General features: G+C 37.5%; 3 protein-coding genes across 3 annotated transcripts; 1 reads left to right on the forward strand and 2 right to left on the reverse strand.

Annotated features, from left to right (window-relative positions):
• The first annotated feature begins 1,022 nt into the window (after positions 1–1,022).
• Positions 1,023–4,103, forward strand: LOC126622370 (putative serine/threonine-protein kinase). The gene is made up of 8 exons (XM_050291092.1): positions 1,023–1,154; positions 1,337–1,397; positions 1,486–1,694; positions 1,832–1,944; positions 2,458–2,668; positions 2,765–2,999; positions 3,159–3,309; positions 3,528–4,103. The coding sequence occupies exons 3-8, from the start codon at positions 1,610–1,612 to the stop codon at positions 3,849–3,851; spliced, it is 1,119 nt and encodes a 372-aa protein (XP_050147049.1). The 5' UTR covers positions 1,023–1,154; positions 1,337–1,397; positions 1,486–1,609; the 3' UTR covers positions 3,852–4,103.
• Positions 4,104–4,784: 681 nt separating this feature from the next.
• Positions 4,785–7,097, reverse strand: LOC126622371 (clathrin light chain 1-like). Its single transcript, XM_050291093.1, has 3 exons — positions 6,592–7,097; positions 5,576–5,729; positions 4,785–5,491 (listed from the first exon to the last, which is right to left on the reverse strand). Exons 1-3 carry the CDS (start codon positions 6,942–6,944, stop codon positions 5,024–5,026), a joined length of 975 nt encoding a protein of 324 aa, XP_050147050.1. The 5' UTR covers positions 6,945–7,097; the 3' UTR covers positions 4,785–5,023.
• A 1,015-nt stretch (positions 7,098–8,112) lies between these two features.
• LOC126622356 (RNA polymerase II C-terminal domain phosphatase-like 1) lies at positions 8,113–16,376 on the reverse strand. Its single transcript, XM_050291063.1, has 17 exons — positions 15,665–16,376; positions 14,399–14,875; positions 14,006–14,216; positions 13,750–13,907; positions 13,550–13,620; positions 13,340–13,442; positions 13,132–13,215; positions 12,423–13,007; positions 12,246–12,309; positions 11,733–11,863; positions 11,602–11,655; positions 10,857–10,953; positions 9,859–10,094; positions 9,658–9,747; positions 9,464–9,529; positions 9,302–9,369; positions 8,113–8,872 (listed from the first exon to the last, which is right to left on the reverse strand). Exons 1-17 carry the CDS (start codon positions 15,941–15,943, stop codon positions 8,764–8,766), a joined length of 2,883 nt encoding a protein of 960 aa, XP_050147020.1. The 5' UTR covers positions 15,944–16,376; the 3' UTR covers positions 8,113–8,763.
• Between the last annotated feature and the right edge of the window lie 1,940 nt (positions 16,377–18,316).

Consider the following 18,316-nt stretch of genomic DNA (forward strand, 5'->3'; position numbering starts at 1 on the left):
TCTTATTTTTTGTTTGTTTACATATTCTGAGCTGTTTAATTATTCAAAACCATATTTCAAGAAAAAATTATTTTTTCAGGGATCAAAACAAAATCGTTCAAAATTTATATATAGCAAAAAGGAACAATGAACTCATTCAACATTACTAAAAAGAAAATCATTTACAAACTCACTACAAATACAGTAAAACCTTTGTAAAGTTATACTGTTGGGACCAAACCAATTTAATTGATGTGTAATTAAAAATATTATTAATTGTTTTATTTATCCTTGATGAATGTTGTATTTCCTAAATAAGATTCTATGGACGCTAAGTATTTTCTTTCTTGCATATTTGTACACTCATTAACAATTATAACGATGCAGACACATGTTTTTTTAAGATGGGACCGAGAAAAACTTTAACTTATTACAATATGAAGTTTGTTTCAGTACATAAATAAAATATTATTTATTGACTTATTTATTCTTAATGAATGTTGTATTCCTAAATAAAATATGTCAAACGTGTTTTTTTTATAACGAAACAAAGAAAAATTAGGCTATATCCACAATTTGGGGCGCTAGATTCAGCCTATGCGCAATGCATTAGATATGCTTTTAGTAGGAAAAAGAATTTAGATGTATCAATACTATGTAAGTTGTTCTATGTTATATGTTTGTAACTTAGGGTTGGTTTGGTATTGCTGTGCTTTGAAAAAAAACTACTTCTGTTATACTGTGAGAATAATCTCATTTCTGCTGTTTCACGTTTTCAGCTTTTTTTAATCCAAAACTACGAAAATCAGCTGTTTTTAAGTGTTTACCAAACACCTTTTTAAGTTCAGTTTTTTTTATACTTATTTTTTATAAAAGCATCTCAGTACCGAACCAGAACTTAGTACAATCGTTGCGATGTTTCCATGAAAGGAGGAAAAAAGGAATAATGATGTCATTGTGTGCAGAGCAAAATGGAATATTGATGTCAATTAATTACCAGACGCAAATTATGAGGAGCAAAAAAATCACAGAGAGAGAAAAGAGAAGGTTGACCCAAAAAAAAAAAAAAGAGAGGGAAAAAAGAAAATGGTCGCTTTCAAGTTTGAGCAGAAACAGTAAATGGAGATGGGAACACAAGTACCAGTCTTCAGCTCCGTTTCCGCCCGCCCATTAAGGTAAACGGAATACACAAATCACACCTAAACCTGCATTTTAATACCAAGAGGGACGACCACCAAAAGCTTTCTCCTTTTCCATTTTTTTCCCTTTTGATATTATAAAAGATTGCATCTTTTTATATATATTTTTTTTAACTGAGAATTTCAAGCTCTCTCTCGCTCTCCATGGTTGCTGACAGAAACAGATGCTAAAGGGAATCAGGACATCAAAACTTGATTGGTAATCTGCAAATCCACGAGGTGGGTTTTTTCGAATATTCAAATCTTATTAGTTTGAACTTTTGGTGTTTGGAGGAAGTTTTTGTGATTATTTGGTTGTGAAATTTAGGATTTTGGCAAAATGGGTCGGTCCAAATCTGATTAGGGAGGGCTCTCTGATCAAAAGGGAGCTATTTTTCTGTAAATTTGAGAGAACACAGGAGGTAGGATTTGATTATTGTGGACAAGTTAATATGCGTTGCAGCTGCTTTGGTGCTTCGGTTGCTGAGAAGAGGAAAAGGAAATCTGGTTCTGGTCAATTTGGCCATGATCTTGATGGTACGGACATGGTTAAATGTTCCCACTTTCTGGTTTTGTTATTTTTTTTACATCCGTACTGTGGTTTTTTTGTTCATGTGATTCTGCTGGATCATCATTGTTATTGTGATTGATTGATTGTTTTGTGTGTTGCATAGAGAATGTGCTGGAAAATATCAAGGCTTTCTCTTACAATGAATTAAGATCCGCGACGGATAATTTCCATCCGAGTAATAAGATCGGGCGAGGCGGTTTTGGAACTGTATACAAGGTACTCAGATTATGCATTTGTCTTGTAATAGTTATAATTGGGAAGTTTGCACCAATTATAGAGAATTCATGATATCTGTGGTTCGAATTATGTTAGTTGTTTTCGATTCCAAATTTGTTGCAATGACTAATGAGCTGGCTCAAAATATCAAGCAATTGGGTTTGCGTTTTAAGAACACTTCAAGTTCTATCCTTATGTTTTTCTAACACATAGATGCAATGTTTGGTCTGCTAAAAACTCTCACCTGTAGTTCAAGATTTGAGAAAAATAGTGATTTTGTATTTTCCTAGTATTATGATTTTGCTTTAGATCATGCGGTGATTAAGAATGTTAGCCACCAATTTTGATTGAATTCTGCGACGTTTCTAGACAGTAATTTCTATTTCCTAGTTTCCAAGCTTTCGTTGCTCGTCTTACAAACTTTAATAATGATTTTGCATTAATCAGAATACATAGATGGTTTTCGTCCATGACATTTCATATTGTCTTAGTAGTTTAGCTGCGTTTTGCTAGGGAACCCTGACAAGTGGAAAGCATGTTGCTGTCAAGACACTTGCTGCTCAGTCGAAGCAGGGAGTCCGTGAATTCTTAAATGAGATTAACACTATCTCAAATGTCCGGCATCCAAACCTTGTTGAGTTGATTGGGTGCTGTGTTCAGGAAGCTGATCGAGTTTTGGTCTATGAATACGTTGAGAATAAAAGCCTTGATCATGCATTATTAGGTAAATGGATAAATTTTTTAGCATGTAAAGAAAACTGTAGGTACACAATACACAAGGATGGACCATAAGTCTAATTTGTTTTCCTTTTGTTTGTAGGTCCAACTAGAACCATCAAACTGGATTGGGAAAAAAGATCAGCCATTTGCTTGGGTACTGCCAGGGGTCTTACGTATCTTCATGAAGAACTGGTGCCGCATATTGTACATAGAGATATCAAGGCTAGTAATTTACTTTTAGACAGAGAATTTAACCCGAAAATCGGAGACTTTGGGTTGGCTAAACTCTTCCCTGATGATATCACTCATATCAGCACAAGGATTGCGGGAACAACGTACGTTACTTTCATATTTCTAGTTGATTCAGTTTCCTTGATTGATTCAGTTAGGAATTTATGTTGCATTGTATTTTCCAATTTTTCCTTGCTTAATTCACTTAGGAGATTATACAGAGAGTTTATGTAGCTGCTTATGCTTTAGTTTCGTTTTTTCAGTGGTTATTTGGCACCAGAATATGCATTGGGAGGTCAGTTAACCCTCAAGGCCGACGTTTACAGTTTTGGGGTTCTCATTCTTGAAATAGTATGTGGAAGAAGCAGTGCCAAGGGAGACTGGGGTGGGACAGAAAAGTTTATGCTTGAATGGGTGCGTTGTTTATTTCCATTTTTCGACAAAATTCTTGGCATCATCAGATTCGTTCATCTTTTCCTTGATCATACACGCAATCTTATATTGCGATTTTGTACACTTTGTAGCTGTTGAGGTCATATGGACTTATTTCATTTTCCATTTACGTTCTTTTCCACGATCATACTCGCAGTCTTATTCTGCTTCCTTTTACAATTCTTTCGTTTCTTCGATAGGCATGGCAGCTCCATGAAGAAGGGAGACTATTGGAGCTAGCTGACCCGGAGATGGGGGAATTTCCGGAGGAAGAAGTCCTTAGGTACATGAAGGTGGCATTTTTCTGCACCCAAGCAGCAGCAAACCGAAGACCAAAGATGAGCCAGGTTCTTGACATGCTCTCGAGAAACATAAGACTCAACGAGAAACAACTTACAGCCCCAGGTTTCTTCAACAGTTCAGGGAGCCTGAGCGGACCTTCAGGTAAAAAGTCATTTTCCGAAACCACTACCAGTCAGATGAGTTCCGTCCCCGACACTATAACTCAAGTAACACCTCGCTGAAGAACAATGTAATTGTGAGTCAGAGGAAGACGAAGATGAAATTATCTGCAAGTCCGCAACAAATTATTCAACAGTTGATAATTTTTGTCAACCATTTTACACGCTTTTTTTCTTCTTTTCTTTTTAGCCATTTTGAGTAGGGAGAGGGTGGTTTGAGCAGAGTCTATAATTTATTTTCATTAAAGAAAATGGTACGAATACGATTGTACAAATAGACCCTAAACTTTAGTCCACCGGTCATATGGTTTCAGATTTGATGTTTTTTGATAGACATGATTTTTGACGAAAGATTTAAAAGATAGACATTTCAGATCATTAAAATAAATTATTTACCTCACAAAAACGAGTGTCAAAAATAGTGTCATGGATCAGTTCCCATATATATACATAATAGATGCTTTCGACAACAGCAAGAATGTTGGATGCAATAACAATTGAGTCGGAGGGTATTTTTATTTTTATTTTTCAAAGTTGTGCTTCATATGGTTTTTATCTAAGAAAGTTTTGAGAGGCGTAGTTATAAAAGATCCCTGCAAAATGGAAAAGTTTTCATGGAGATTCCAGGGATTCCGTGATCACGACCATTCATAGTAAATTGTGCGATCAATTTTTGTTATGTACTATTTACATTTAATTTTAAATTTTAAAATAATTTCTGATCGCACGATGTACGATGGAAAGTCCCGATTAAGGGATCCCTAGGATCCCTGAAAAATTTCACACCATACAGTATACGTCATTCATGAATATTTAAACAAATTTCGAACTTAAATGCAAAAACGGAAACACAATTTTTCTAACCAATTTGGCTAAATCCATAAACATCAAACAAGATGATCGTATGTATCATGGTTGATGGAATCTACATTCTTTTAATTCAAAATTTTGTACTCCTCACAATAATATGGATGCAGTTCATCACAACGCGTCTGCTGATCCAAAAAAGTAAATATTCATAAAATGTGTGCAAACAACGAAAATTCCAAATCTCAAATCCCAAGCACAACACATTCAAACACGAATGTATATAAAGGCCTGCACAATTAAAACCTAAACACTAATTAATGGAGGCCAAATATTACAATCTTCGGATAATAAGTAGCAAACGAGGCTGGCGATTTGTAGCCGATAGTTAATTACAATCTCCAAAAAAAAATATGGAAGGGTTCGAATTAAGCAGCGAGTTCCTCGGCAGGTGCAGGAGTGGCTTGTTCGGGAGCGTTTGAAGAACCATTGGAGGTGGCATCCTTGGCTTCTGAAGCGGGCACCTCAGCTTCTGCAGACGCATTAGCTTTTGGTGCTGCATCCTTGGCCGGAACCTTCCCATCTTTGGCATCTTTGGCCGGAGCCTTCCCATCTTTGGCATCTTTGGCGTCTTTAGCTGGAGCGGGTGGGGGTGGAATCATGTGTGGTGGAGTTTTATGCTTCAGCTTCACATGTATTTGCCGCAGCCTCGAAAGATCAGTGGGCTTTCCAGGCTTTGGGCCTTGAATGACTTGGATTCCTGGTTTCTTTTCCTGATCCTTCTTGCCTCTCCTCTTCTCAATGTTGGGAACCTCGTGAGGAATGAGCTCGGCGATTGCTTTCCAACTTTGCTTGTCAGCGTTTTTATGGAAATTCTCTTGATTAACCAAGAACAACTGCTCAACATACAAACCAACTTTTTACCATTAGGAACAAAAAACCACAGCCGGTAGTCAAAAAGCGGGCATTCCAATACTTACCTTCTCCTTTTCTCTGTTCTGGACCTTGTTGGTCTCAACATTAAGCTTCCTTTTCTCGTAGAATGCACGCTTGAACTCCTCAGCCTCTTCAATAATTTGGTTCCTCAGTTCTTTCTCCCTCTTCTCCTTCTCCTCAAGCAGGATGGCATTTTGACTGTACCAGAAAAGTCAAGTTAGGTCATTAATATTCTAGCGGAAATATAACACCATTAGCTAACTTGTAACTTTTGTGCAGATTGACCAATGCGTGCACAAATCACTAAAGCAACTTACCGTTGTCGTTTTGAACAACAAACATGACAAATTTGTTATTTCATTATTAGTTTGTTGTAGTTCAACTGTTATACCCAAGACCTTTTTCCTAACGACCATCCGATTGGATTTGATGGAAAAACTGAACCACCCTTTTTCGTCATTGAGTTGATAAAAACTCCGATGAACTTTTGATTAACCTCAAATGAAACTAAATTTTGCACATAACTCACTAGCAAGTCTAGCAAAGAAAGAAAGAACTTATTCTTCTATGATTACAACAACAACAATAAAGCATTTTCCCACTAAATGGGGTCGGCTATATGACACTTGGTTCTGTGAACTCATTCTTCTCATTGAAAGCAAAAACATTTCCTTCTGGCAATCAGATCCAAGAAAATCAATAGCAATCCTCATACCAAAACGCTAAATTTGACTCGAAAAGCACTACAATTTGGTTTAGAAGCAGCTCCAAACTACACAAACACAATCAATCGCTGATCTATGTCTTTAAGAACCGCATAAACTTAACAATTTGATCAACCTTTCTCGAAAAATCGCAACTAAAGAACTAACATTTCCGTACCTTTTAGTGATCACAACTACAAGAAATCACACAGATCTAACAATAGTTCAATACAGACACCTATATTTAGCTCAAAATCTAAGATCAAACGGATGCAGAATTTCACAGATCTAAAGCAGCAGCTCACAAAGCAAGCAACTAGATTTCCCAAAAAAAGCGAATCGGATCCGGATCTTACCGCCGCCACTCACGAAGAGCGGAACCTTCCTCGACAAACTCGCTAGGTTCCGGGAGCACGGGAGCGTCGGATGTGAAGACGCCATCGTCGATTCCGTTCTCGCCAACGCCGTAACCATTTCCGTCGCCGTTCTCAACTGGAGCTGAATCGAAGGGAGTGGAGTGGGAGTAGTTGGAGCCGGGACCGTCGAATCCGAAAACATCCGGGGAGTCAGGGGCGGCGGTGGCGGCGCCGTGGTCGGTGTAGGAGCCGTAGTCGGCGTAGCTCTCGACGACGACTTCGTCCTGGTCAAATTGGCTGTTAGGGGCATGAAGATCGTCGCCGTCCACGCTGAAAGCGTCGAAGGAAGCCATTTTTGGCGGCGGTGATTTCTGTCTCTCTCTGTCTGAAGAGGATTTCAGTGGAAATATTTTGAAAGGGAAAGAAAGAGGTTTTAATTGGAAACTAATGGAAGAAGCTCTAATTTTTGGTCTTGTCAAATTTCGCTGTAAATTTTGACTGACGTTCGGACTACCACTTTTTTACGCTACATATATATATATATATATTGATCTATTGTTTAGTAATACTTTTAAAATTATTAAATTGCATTTAAAATTGACATAATTCTTCATTTTGATCTTTGACAATAAAATTTAACAAAAGTAGTTCTGAGTTTATCTACCTTAAACCATTGAATAATGATATTCATACCATATTTTTGTACTACATTTTCATAACACGTAGCATTTGATGTAGACAATCACATCATTTGAATTAATCAAAATTTTAAATTTAGTTCATTATTTAATAAACTAATAATTAAGAAAAAACTAGTTAATTAAATGATGATTGTGGTATACGAGGATTCTTTCTCCTTTATTTCCTTGTGTTTTGCAAATTTTTCAAATGATGTGGCTGTCCACGTCAGATACCACCTAATATGATACAGAAATGTAGTATAAAAATGTGGTATGAATAGCATTACTCTAAACCATTATATTATGTGAAAAATATGTCAAAATCTTCGTTAAATTATCACATAAAACGACCATGACCACCTTTTTAAGACTATACTTGTCAAACCAACTCTTTCACTTAACGAGAATATTAACATATTTTTTCATAAAATAATAAAATGATTTACAGTGGACAAACTCAGAGACTGATTCTATCAATTTTCAATGTCAAGAACGTCAAGAACTATTTTGGCTAAAAAACCTTTTATTAATTGTTAACTTTCATGTCATATGTGTATCTCCCTTTCTCTTTTTTTCTCTCTGCTCACGTGACGGGGGCATTTTATGCTCATGCCACACCCTGCACTTATGTGAGGATGCTGCCAGATTCATCACAACATCAACAAACGCGATCCTTAATATTACAATCTAGTAGTATTTTTCTTTACTTTTTAAGCGAAAGATCTTAAGTTCGATTCTCGCCAAAGGTAAATTTGAACCGCATTGTGACGCTTAGCACACTTCCTTACCCCCTCAACGTAGATAATATTGTTTGTTAAAAAAAAATTATCAACTAACGCAATACTGGTAACAAAATTTCCATTCCGTCGACGGTAAGCGAAAACCATATTACATTTAGCTCAATTTACATCAGTAAGCAGTTCCACCTCAAGTAACATATCCCAGAAGACTGACATTTTCTTATACTCCCAATCTTTGCAGAGATGGACACCGAAAGAAAACTGGCAATCGGACTGAAATAACCATCGATGCTTAGAGCGTGCCGGGACTACATAGCCGCAACTCTGAGCATAGCCAAAGGCAGACGTCGAAGCCTCCGTGTCCTGTTTACTTCCGGTAACTAGACATCAATACACTGTCAATCCTACCTAGATAGGCACTTTCGAAAGTCTTGGAAGAAATGCATCAACCACACAAAAAAGGAGTTACACGGCATTGCCTTCCGAAAACGTGCAAGGAGGCTTATAAGCATTTGGTTGTGGGGGGGGGAAATCGTTACAACAATGACTGAAAACCACAAGAATGTTAGGACTGTAGTCACCTGACAAGCACCTCCCCGTTCTTTCAGAAGAATCTGTAACGAAGCTGCAAGCTCAATCTTGTCCACAATTAAGCAGCTACGGCTCCATGGTCCTCGCCCTTCTCTATAATATGTACGGAAGACGTTATGTCAGTAGCTATACCAAAATGGGATGAAATGGTGGTATGATTTTCAGGGAACTGGTGGAGCATTTTTCGGATATCTAGCAGAAGAGGGCATCCGTTGAAGAACTTGTGGAAACTCCTGCTTCATTCGTTTATTTGGCATCCCTTGGAAAGACCTTTTTACCAGAAACACCAAATTAGAAGGGAAGAATACACAATATATATGGAGAGGGAGGGAGGGAGAGAGAGAGAGAGAGAGAGAGAGTAGCAACTAACAAAATTTACAAGGAGAAAAAAGGGAAAAGGTCTCAACCTACATATTATTTTGATATTCTGCAAAAAGTCAATACAGAAAGCAAGAAAGTTTTGCTAAAATTTAAAGCGACGTATAATTTTCAATTATCCTCATAAGTTTTAGTTTGTTGGCTGGAGCTGTAAAACTAATCAAAGCTGCAAGAGCTTTCATGTCATGTGCACCAAGAGCTACGAAATAGAGCCAACTGAATTATTGGCTCACTTTGGGCTGCTTGATCCAACGAAAGTTCAAACTTCATTAAAAAATTGGCAAACATAATTACACACTCGCAGCTGATGAATTCACACACCTTGGAGAACCCTGACGTTTCTGAGCAAATAAAGTTGATCTTAGACTTCCGAGCGCCTTTTCAGCGGCCTAAGGAAAAGATTGTTTAGGTGGACAGATATGACATTTCAAAAAGACTAGGCACCACAAAGGGTACTCCGAATTGGACCGGTAGAAAAATTACCTGCATCTTAGCCTCATCCCACGTCAACCCAATCCCCTTTCCCAAGACCTCTCCATCTATTTCAACCTGCAACATTATAATGATAGAGAATTATAAAGAAAGGAAGGGGGCAGAAAGAGAAAAGAAATATGCTTCAAGACAAAACTCAAATGTTATTCAGAATAATGAAGCATGTAATCATGGCAAATACAAACCTGTACGTGCACTTCATCCTTCTCAACTGAATTAGCTGAAGGTGGAGGTCGCGGTTGAAAAACTACACCACCAAGGCCCTCTATCATACACTGAAATAGGAAAAATTATGGAACGTCAATAATCATAACATCATTCAGCACCTGGAAATAAGAGAGAAAAAAGATAGAGAGACTAGCAAACTATCATGTATTGAATCTTACAAGTTCTTTGAGGGCAGAGACTGAATTCATAGATTTTTGGAAGCCTTCAAGCCTAGGGTCTAGTGGCCTAGAAGGCTCCGATGAAGTTGAAGATGACAGGGACTCCTCTTTGGGAAATGACTGGATCCCAAAAGAATTCGCATTACCCACAAAACCATTGTTGTTAGCATTAGAAAACTTGCTCATTTCCCCATGAACAGGCACAGAATCAGGCTTGACGCGGGAAAGGTATATATCTGCAAAAATGTTGTCCAGGATTGTCTCACACACAAAAAAAAAAAAGGAAACCAGAGAGATACCTCAATAATATTTTCCCATCTATGGACAGAACCAAGCCAACCCAATATTCCCTAGTACAGATGCAATAATTTCATAAGCAAGTTGACTTTGTTTTAGCGCAGTAGGTCCTCAGTCAGTAGTTTCATATTGTTCCAACAGTTAATTGTTCAATTAAAAACTTTCAAAATTGATTGACTGGCATCTTTAACCCCTGATGGAAAGCTGACAAAGTTTAAAATAACCCCTCGATCCTCCATCCATGGCTTTTGCTACAAAAGCACTTCATTCAGCAGAATAATCATCTAAGATCAGCTCCAGTATGATTATATCAGAGACTTGAGAGTTTAAAATATTTAGCGGAAGATAGATCTTAAAAATATGTCATATATTGACTTAATTCCACAATATCCTTTTCCATCGAAAGTAAGAGATTGTAGTGTTTGTGGCTTAATAGTCAAGGACAATGCTGCCTAGAACATTTTGCCATCATTCAATTTTTGGAAGAAAAGAAGCAAATGGAATATTAGCCTTGAGGTGGGCTTCACATGTGTCAAAAATCAATTAGTTGTCAATTTGTTCCATCACTGCTCTAATATCAAATCAGTTTGTCGAGCATAAATTTACCGGTACAAGAACCACTTGAACAGGCATGAAAATAATATTGAGAATGACAGATCGCCCAAGCTAGTGGCAATAAATACAGCAATAAGAAATCTTACTGGCTAAGTTTTTTAGAGAACCCTCGGCAGCCTGGAAATGAGCTTCCCTTCTTGTTTTACCAGTTCCTTCACCAATTTTCTCTCCTGCAAACCAAGCCTACAAAAGGCAAAATGGATAAACTAATTAAAGTGTGGCATCCCCAACAAAGGAATATGCAACATCAGAAAGTAATAAAAACAATTTCTGTGATAAGTTACATGGTACAGTTTGACCTACATGGCATATGAAATTCATTGATTCAAATTATTGGGCCCATTTACAACTGATTACCAACACTAATTACACCCATTACCATCAATTAGATATGCTCCATTCACTTGTACCGTATTGCTATGGAATAGGGTGCACACATATTTACTATTTCTGCTTTAAAAAATTAAAAAAAATCACCAAAACTTAGTAAGATACTAAGATGTGATCATAAAAGCAAACCATCATTTTATTATGAAATAGAATACAAACCAAATGCGATTTCCTGTCTTAGCTCCCTCTTCACTCGAAACCAAAGTTATCAACTTGTGGACATAAAGTCCCTAAAATATCAAAAATTGAAATTTACATCAAATGTCACAAACAATACGACTTATTACTGAATGGTTTAATTTTTCCAAAGACAAGTTAAGTTATTTACACATCCCTAACTCTGGCCAAGAAAACATTGAACTATGGTTAGATACGTTCAAAACGTGATACCCCAGAAACTAATGTGGAATTATAAGGTAGTAAGCCAAAGATCAAAAGTACCTCAACATAAAACTGGAGTTCCGTGCTAGCAACCAAAGCTGGCCTAAACTCCACCTGTGGAACACGAGGTTTTGATATATGCAAAAAATAAAGAGTAAATTTTCTACTGCAACACAAACAGCTCAAAATACCTTGGCTCCACACTTCATTGCGATTTCCTGTAAGGCTCCAGCAGGAGTTTCTGCATTTGATATAGCTCGTCCAGACTCAAAGTCCACATCTCTATTCATGGAAGGGGATCGACTCAAGGGAATCTCCTCACCTTCAAATTCATGTCCCCGTTATATTACACCACACTCATGATAATATACAATAATTACATATAAATAAAACAACTGTTAGTTACACATTTTAAGAAAGACAAGAACCATTAAATTCCACTTGGTTAAAAGTTCAAAAAGAAGATAAGATAACCCAATTGCATAAATAATACTCAATTAATAACCTTCCAAAAAAGAATAATCATTGCCATGGTATAGTCCAAACATGTGAAACTCTAGGCAAATTGTGATAGTACACTGCTGATGGTAAAAGTACTTTTGGAAAATGTTCAAGCCTTTAAAGCAGCATCTATCAATGAATTTGTACCAAAATAAAATAAAATAAACTGAAAATCATCGTAAATTGTGCATGTCATAGCTCACCTGACACTGAATGATAGCCAGCCAATGCATGGTTGAATCTCAGCCGATCATCTCTATGAAATGCCTGCAAAACAATAATCTTTTAGGACTAGTCTTGTCTACAATCCAGTCACAAGCAACATCCATCACTCAGCATAACAAAATAGGATTAAAGCCAGATCAACAAAGTGTAAATACCTCTTTCGGAAATCTTTGATTTTCTTGAAGAATCCTATCAGATGGAATAGAATTATCAACCTTTGAGAAAAAAGATGAATGATGAGGTCGATGCTTCTCAATCTGCATTGGATCTGGATCCAATGGAAGTTCTTTGGGTACCGTCCGGCTCAGTTGCCGAGGGCTCATTTCTTCCTCCACTGGAAACCAGCCTGGACGCGGTTGCACCCGTGGAACAGAGGCTTGTACTGGAGGTCTGACAGCAAATGGGGGCTCACTCGGTGGTGGTTCTCTTGTATCTTGGCCATGCTGCAAAATCAGTAGCCTCCGCCTTGTATCAGGGTCTAACTCTGATTCAGGTACCTCTCCCTCCTCTCTAGCCGGAGAACTATGCAAGCTTGGTTCTGCAGCGCCAAGATGACCCAACGGTTTAACCACTGAAGCTCCCTGAGGGAACTGTATATTAGGAAAAGTCATTGGTGATTGCTGACTTGACGGCAGTGAAGTTGTGCTAGAGGAAGGAGCCATAGAGTACTGAAGAGAAGCAAGCCTTGGATCTATGTTAGTGACTACCGAAGAAGCCGTTAAAGCAGCTGAGGTTGCTTCCTACATGCCAGAAATAGGTCAACCAATAAATGAACTTTAACAAATTCGCATATGCAGATGCACAAAAACGTTCATCCAAAGTGGAAAGTTCGCATATCAATGGAAATACTGAATCTTTATATACCTTCAGTCTTCTTTCAACCTCAGCATCTGCCATGCCATCAAAAGTGAGCGGGTCTCTGTTTCCATTTAAAGCAGAAGGATCATCCTGAACAACCAAAATCTATTAGTGGAATTATCATATTGTGACAACTGTGGTGTGGAGGAGATTTTTCGGGAGAAATTTCATTAAAAAATAAATAAAAGAACATCATAAAATTGTTCCAACTAACCTCTGAAACTAGATGATTGCTCACATCAGGTGAAGGGACATCTTTAATATCATCTTCATAAAAAAATTCAGGAATCTTTTGTAGAAGACTGTCATCAAATTCTCTGTTATCACACCAAAAGGTGATGTCATGCCAACAGAACACCATTATTTTGCTCATAAACAGAGCATGGCTTTACACGAAAACAGTTTAGAGACATTAATTCCTTACTTAAAAAATCCACCTCTGACATTGCAAGCAACATTTCTTGCAACACACAGGACAGGGACTGTGTTATTTGCCTGTAATATTAGGAGGTATGATGAGTTCAAGCTAAAGAGGAAAATAAATAAATATGCAAAATGTGCATTTTTGACAATAGATCAGTTTAAAAAGTTAATATCCATATAAAACAAAGCAAAGACTTTTACTTCAGCTTGAGGAGCATAATACGGAGCAAAAGCAGGAACAACATGCACCCGAGGTTGATCTCTCTCATCCCACACTTTCAAGCGATCATCAATTACCAATGCCATCTTAGGATGGCATAAGCTTTCTTGGAAGACATTGAACAACGACTTTCTTGAACCTATCATAATATATGAAATCCATTAATTAAACAGAGAAATGCATGTGACTTCCAGTGAAATTGTAAAACAAAATTTATAAACGAAATATAACAGTTACCAGACTTCACACAGACAATACGATCAAGTAATTTATTTGAGTTTATCAAGTTTGAATCAGGATCAAGAAGCCTCCACATTTCCAATGCATAATCCCTTTCAGCCATTGTGCAAACATAAACCTCAAACCGCTTGCGCCCTCTTGCAGTCAGGTAGCTCCGAAGATCTTCCCATGCAGGTCTCAACCTCACAAGAACACTTGTATCACGAATCTAAGACAGAAATCCTATGTTACTTAGGACACCTTATAACGATGAGTACAGAGACTTACTACAAACAAAAGACAGATAATGCGAAAACAACAAAACCATCCACACAACCGGATCAAGCAGATGTTGACCAAAATAACCAAATGAGGAATGATGACGAAGATAATAAACAAGGTATTACATACCTGCGGATTAATGCGAGTCAGTATAATATTTTTCTCATGTAATCGTATAAGAGGCCGAATAATAGGTTGATGATTGTCAGACAAGGCTGGAACAACCTCCGATTGAGTTTTGACAACTCTCCCATTATCAACAACTTGATCATTTTCAGCATATTGCTTCAATATAAACTTGTCATCTTGATACCGCTTGATCTCTGCAAGCATACCAGAAATACGTAGTGGGTCCACCTCAGTGCTTATCTTCCTCTGTAGGGCCTCAATTCGATCCTCAAAAGAGCGCATTGTATTTGCAACAATGAGTGTTTCATCAAGATCAAATACAATGCCCAGACATCTAAGATTCAGCATGACAAGGCAAGAATTGTATAGTCCTGATGCAACATAGAATCCCCAGAAACATGGGAACTGTTTACCACCATTCCTGGATTGCATGGCAACCAAATGAAGCTCCTCCCCTCCTAGGGGCATTACTGCAGTCTGAAGAAAAGCATGACGGCTCAAGGTTTGCACAAAGTACCATTCATTCCAGATAACATAGGCAGAAAATAAACTTACTTTTCAATCAACGTTAACACATAAAGTTCAAACCATAATAAGAATTAGGCAACTGCATGTTTCCATTTTATAAAGGACTCTACGCTGCATTCCAACATATAACAAAACTGAAAACTTGGTACTGCAGAATTCTAGAGTTTTTCCTTAAACACTCTAACATCCAATTAGAGCACAACAAAAACAGTTCTTCCTTAAACACTCTAACATCCAATTAGAGCACAACAAAAACAAAATCATCCAATACTCGTAAATGAATAATTCACGCAATCATCATCTCTACATGTAACAGCATCCCGCAAGCACATATACAATAAGATCAGAAACAAGCCATCACAAAAAAAAAAAAAACCATAAGGTATATTCTCAACATCAACGCGTTCTGTCATTGTACTAAACTCAGTAAGTTGAGGAATAAAGTTCATCTTACAATTCTATGAAATCAAGTCCATAGTTTCAGTTCAAAACAGTTAAAAGTTCAAACAGCTCATGCAATTTGGGGCAAAAATTTTACTGGGTTCATCCAAAGTTTCAAACTTTACAGTGAAATTCAAAATTGGTCCATGTGAAATTGTTCAGAGTCCTCTGTAACAACATTATAAAGTTAAAAGGGGTTAAATTAGAATATGGGTTTTCAATTTTTATCTGTTTTTTTCTGCAATTTTGTTATTTTCTTGGAGGTGGGAGTTTAATTCAATGGTTGTGCTGCTATACCTTGTTCTCCTGAGTCATGGAGGAGTGCAAAAGAAAGAGCGGCGTGTCCGGAGACGACAACGGCGACGTCTTTGACTCCATCATTTTGAAGCAAACTCCATTGGAGGAGTTTATGGTATGAAGCACTGCCACTGGTGGACATCTTTCACTTGGTTGAGAAAAATAGCTTATTCTGATTTCCTTCAACACATCCTGAACATTCTTGTTGTTCTCGTTCACTGTTGGATATATCTCTACTTCCCCAAGTAAATCTTCGCCTTTATACACGAACTTATACATTTTCTCACTTGCCAAACACCAATTTTCTCAATGCCCAAACACCATCCAAGAAGAGAAAAAAAAAAAGAAACTCAGAAATTTTATTCCCTCCTTTGATCTCTCATCAAAGTTTCATTCAATAAAAACATCAATTTCGTTGATTTCTTTCAACATCGTCGTCATCTCCAAAAAAAATCCCAATTTTGGTTTTAAATCACAAAAATTCGTAGGAAAAAAAAAAAGAAAAAAAATTAGGGTTTTATTTTCGAGTGAAGATCTTAGATCCTTGATTGATGATGCAGCGTTTACGAAATGGAATCGGATTTTTGTTCTGAATTGTGGTGCTAAAAGCTAGGGTATGGTGACGATGGAGAAGAACAAGGGAGCCGTCGCGAGGAGAAACCCTAGATCCAGATAGCGAAAGGTCAAATTAGCAGTGCAATTCATATGTCAGAAAATAATATTATAAAACAAAATTAAATATAATAAAACGATACCTCCACTCTTGGGTCATTTTCCTAATTTATACTTCTTTCATGCTATTTTTATAAATTTCCAAAATTCTGCTGTAATTCACTGAACCAAAGATTCAAAATCCGTTCAAATGAAAGTTTTTATCGTATAATTATTAACAAGTCGCTTACGTTGAATGAAAATATTCATGGATCAAGAAAGCCAGAAACAGAAAAGGAGAATGAACGGGTCATTATTCTCGTGATTGATTTAACTTTAAGTTTTTTTTAGTTTTGAATTCTTAATATAGCTCTAACAACCATGTAATACAGTCGATATCAGTTCGTAAACGCATAAAAATGAGAATAAAAAATAATTATGTTATATTCGTGCATAACAGTTCAAAATAACGCTGATACTCATTTAAGTAAACATGTCATAAATTATTTCCTACCACTTATACTGTTACACAATGTTGAGGTAAATGTGACGGTGTTTAAAAGCGGGGGCTCAGGTGAAAAGTGGGTTAATAAAGCTGGGGAAGATAAGCAATATGGAAAGTTTATGGGTGACGGGTTGACAGGTTAGATTTTGGGTCATAACACGTGGCAGATGGCGGCTGGTTGACGTTATGTACGGCTGTGGTTTATAAGATTCTGAAATTTTGACTTATCTGTAATATTACACATTTGCCCTCGTGTCGTTGTGTCTGCAAAACTTTCATTTCGATAAACGTTTGCTTTTTCATTACCATGGAAGAAAATGCTATCGTCGATATTATCGGTTTTTCGGGGGATGGATATTTTAAGTGGTATCCGAATGGTTTTCGTCCAAATATCGCGAAATTATCGATAATATCGCGATATTTTGGAAATATCGCGAAATTTTTTTGAACGGTGCAATCGGACTCCGAGCCGAACGTCGGAGATGGTGTGCCTATTCCCGAGCCGATTTCGTCCCAAAAACCTTGCAAAAACACGATTTTTAACATCAATTTCACATATAAACTTCAGATTTCACGCATGCAAGAGGTAATCAACATAGGGTTTAGTCGGATCTCACTTGAAAACTTGGGTGTGCCTGAGTGTGGGTGTGATCGGGGAAGCCGAGCTTCCTCTGCTCGTCTCCGTGCTTCCCAGAGACGGAGGAGAGGGAGGGAGAGTTCAGGAGGGTGGTGGAGATGCTGCGCTGGCATCGGGGTGGACGGATTTGGGTGTGCCTGGGTATGGGTGCGATCGGGGAAGCCGAGCTTCCTCTGCACGTTGCCGTGCTTCCCAGAGACGGAGGAGAGGGAGGGAGAGTTCAGGAGGATGGTGGAGATGCTACGCAGGCATCGTGGTGGACGGATTTGGGTGTGCCTGGGTGTGGGTGCGATCGGGGAAATGGAGTGAGAGAACGAGAGTTCGAGAGAAAGATAGAGTTGAGAACTCTGAGAGAGTGAGGGGTCCGAGAGGGACTCGGGAAAAGAGAGAGAGATAGGGGTGATGGTTAGTGGGCTGCCACGTGGCAGCGTGACAGAGAGTGAAAATCAAGATGGAGGTCCAGATTAGATTAGGATAAAGGACTCAATTGCACAATTTATATCATTTCAGAAAAAGAGTGAAAATATAAATTAATCTGGGGGTCTATATTAGATTAGGATAAATGACTCAATTTCAGGGAAAAAGTGAAAATATATAATTTTAGGGAAATAGTAGAAGTTATTTATTGGTTAGGCATATGGAAATGCAAAAAATTGTTTTTCTAATGATTCTAATCAATTTCAAGAAAAATAATGAATTTATAAGGGTAAGATGAGTCTATAAAAGTGATATAATGAGTCTATCAGAGTGTCGGTCAGTTAGACAATTTAGATTTTTTTAATCATTTTTGCCAATTGGCTTGTTATCGCCTTTTTTTATTATCAAATTGGATTATTATTCATTAAATTAGATTATTATC

The sequence above is a fragment of the Malus sylvestris genome, chromosome 5, assembly GCF_916048215.2.
Source record: "Malus sylvestris chromosome 5, drMalSylv7.2, whole genome shotgun sequence".
Lineage (NCBI taxonomy): Eukaryota > Viridiplantae > Streptophyta > Magnoliopsida > Rosales > Rosaceae > Malus > Malus sylvestris.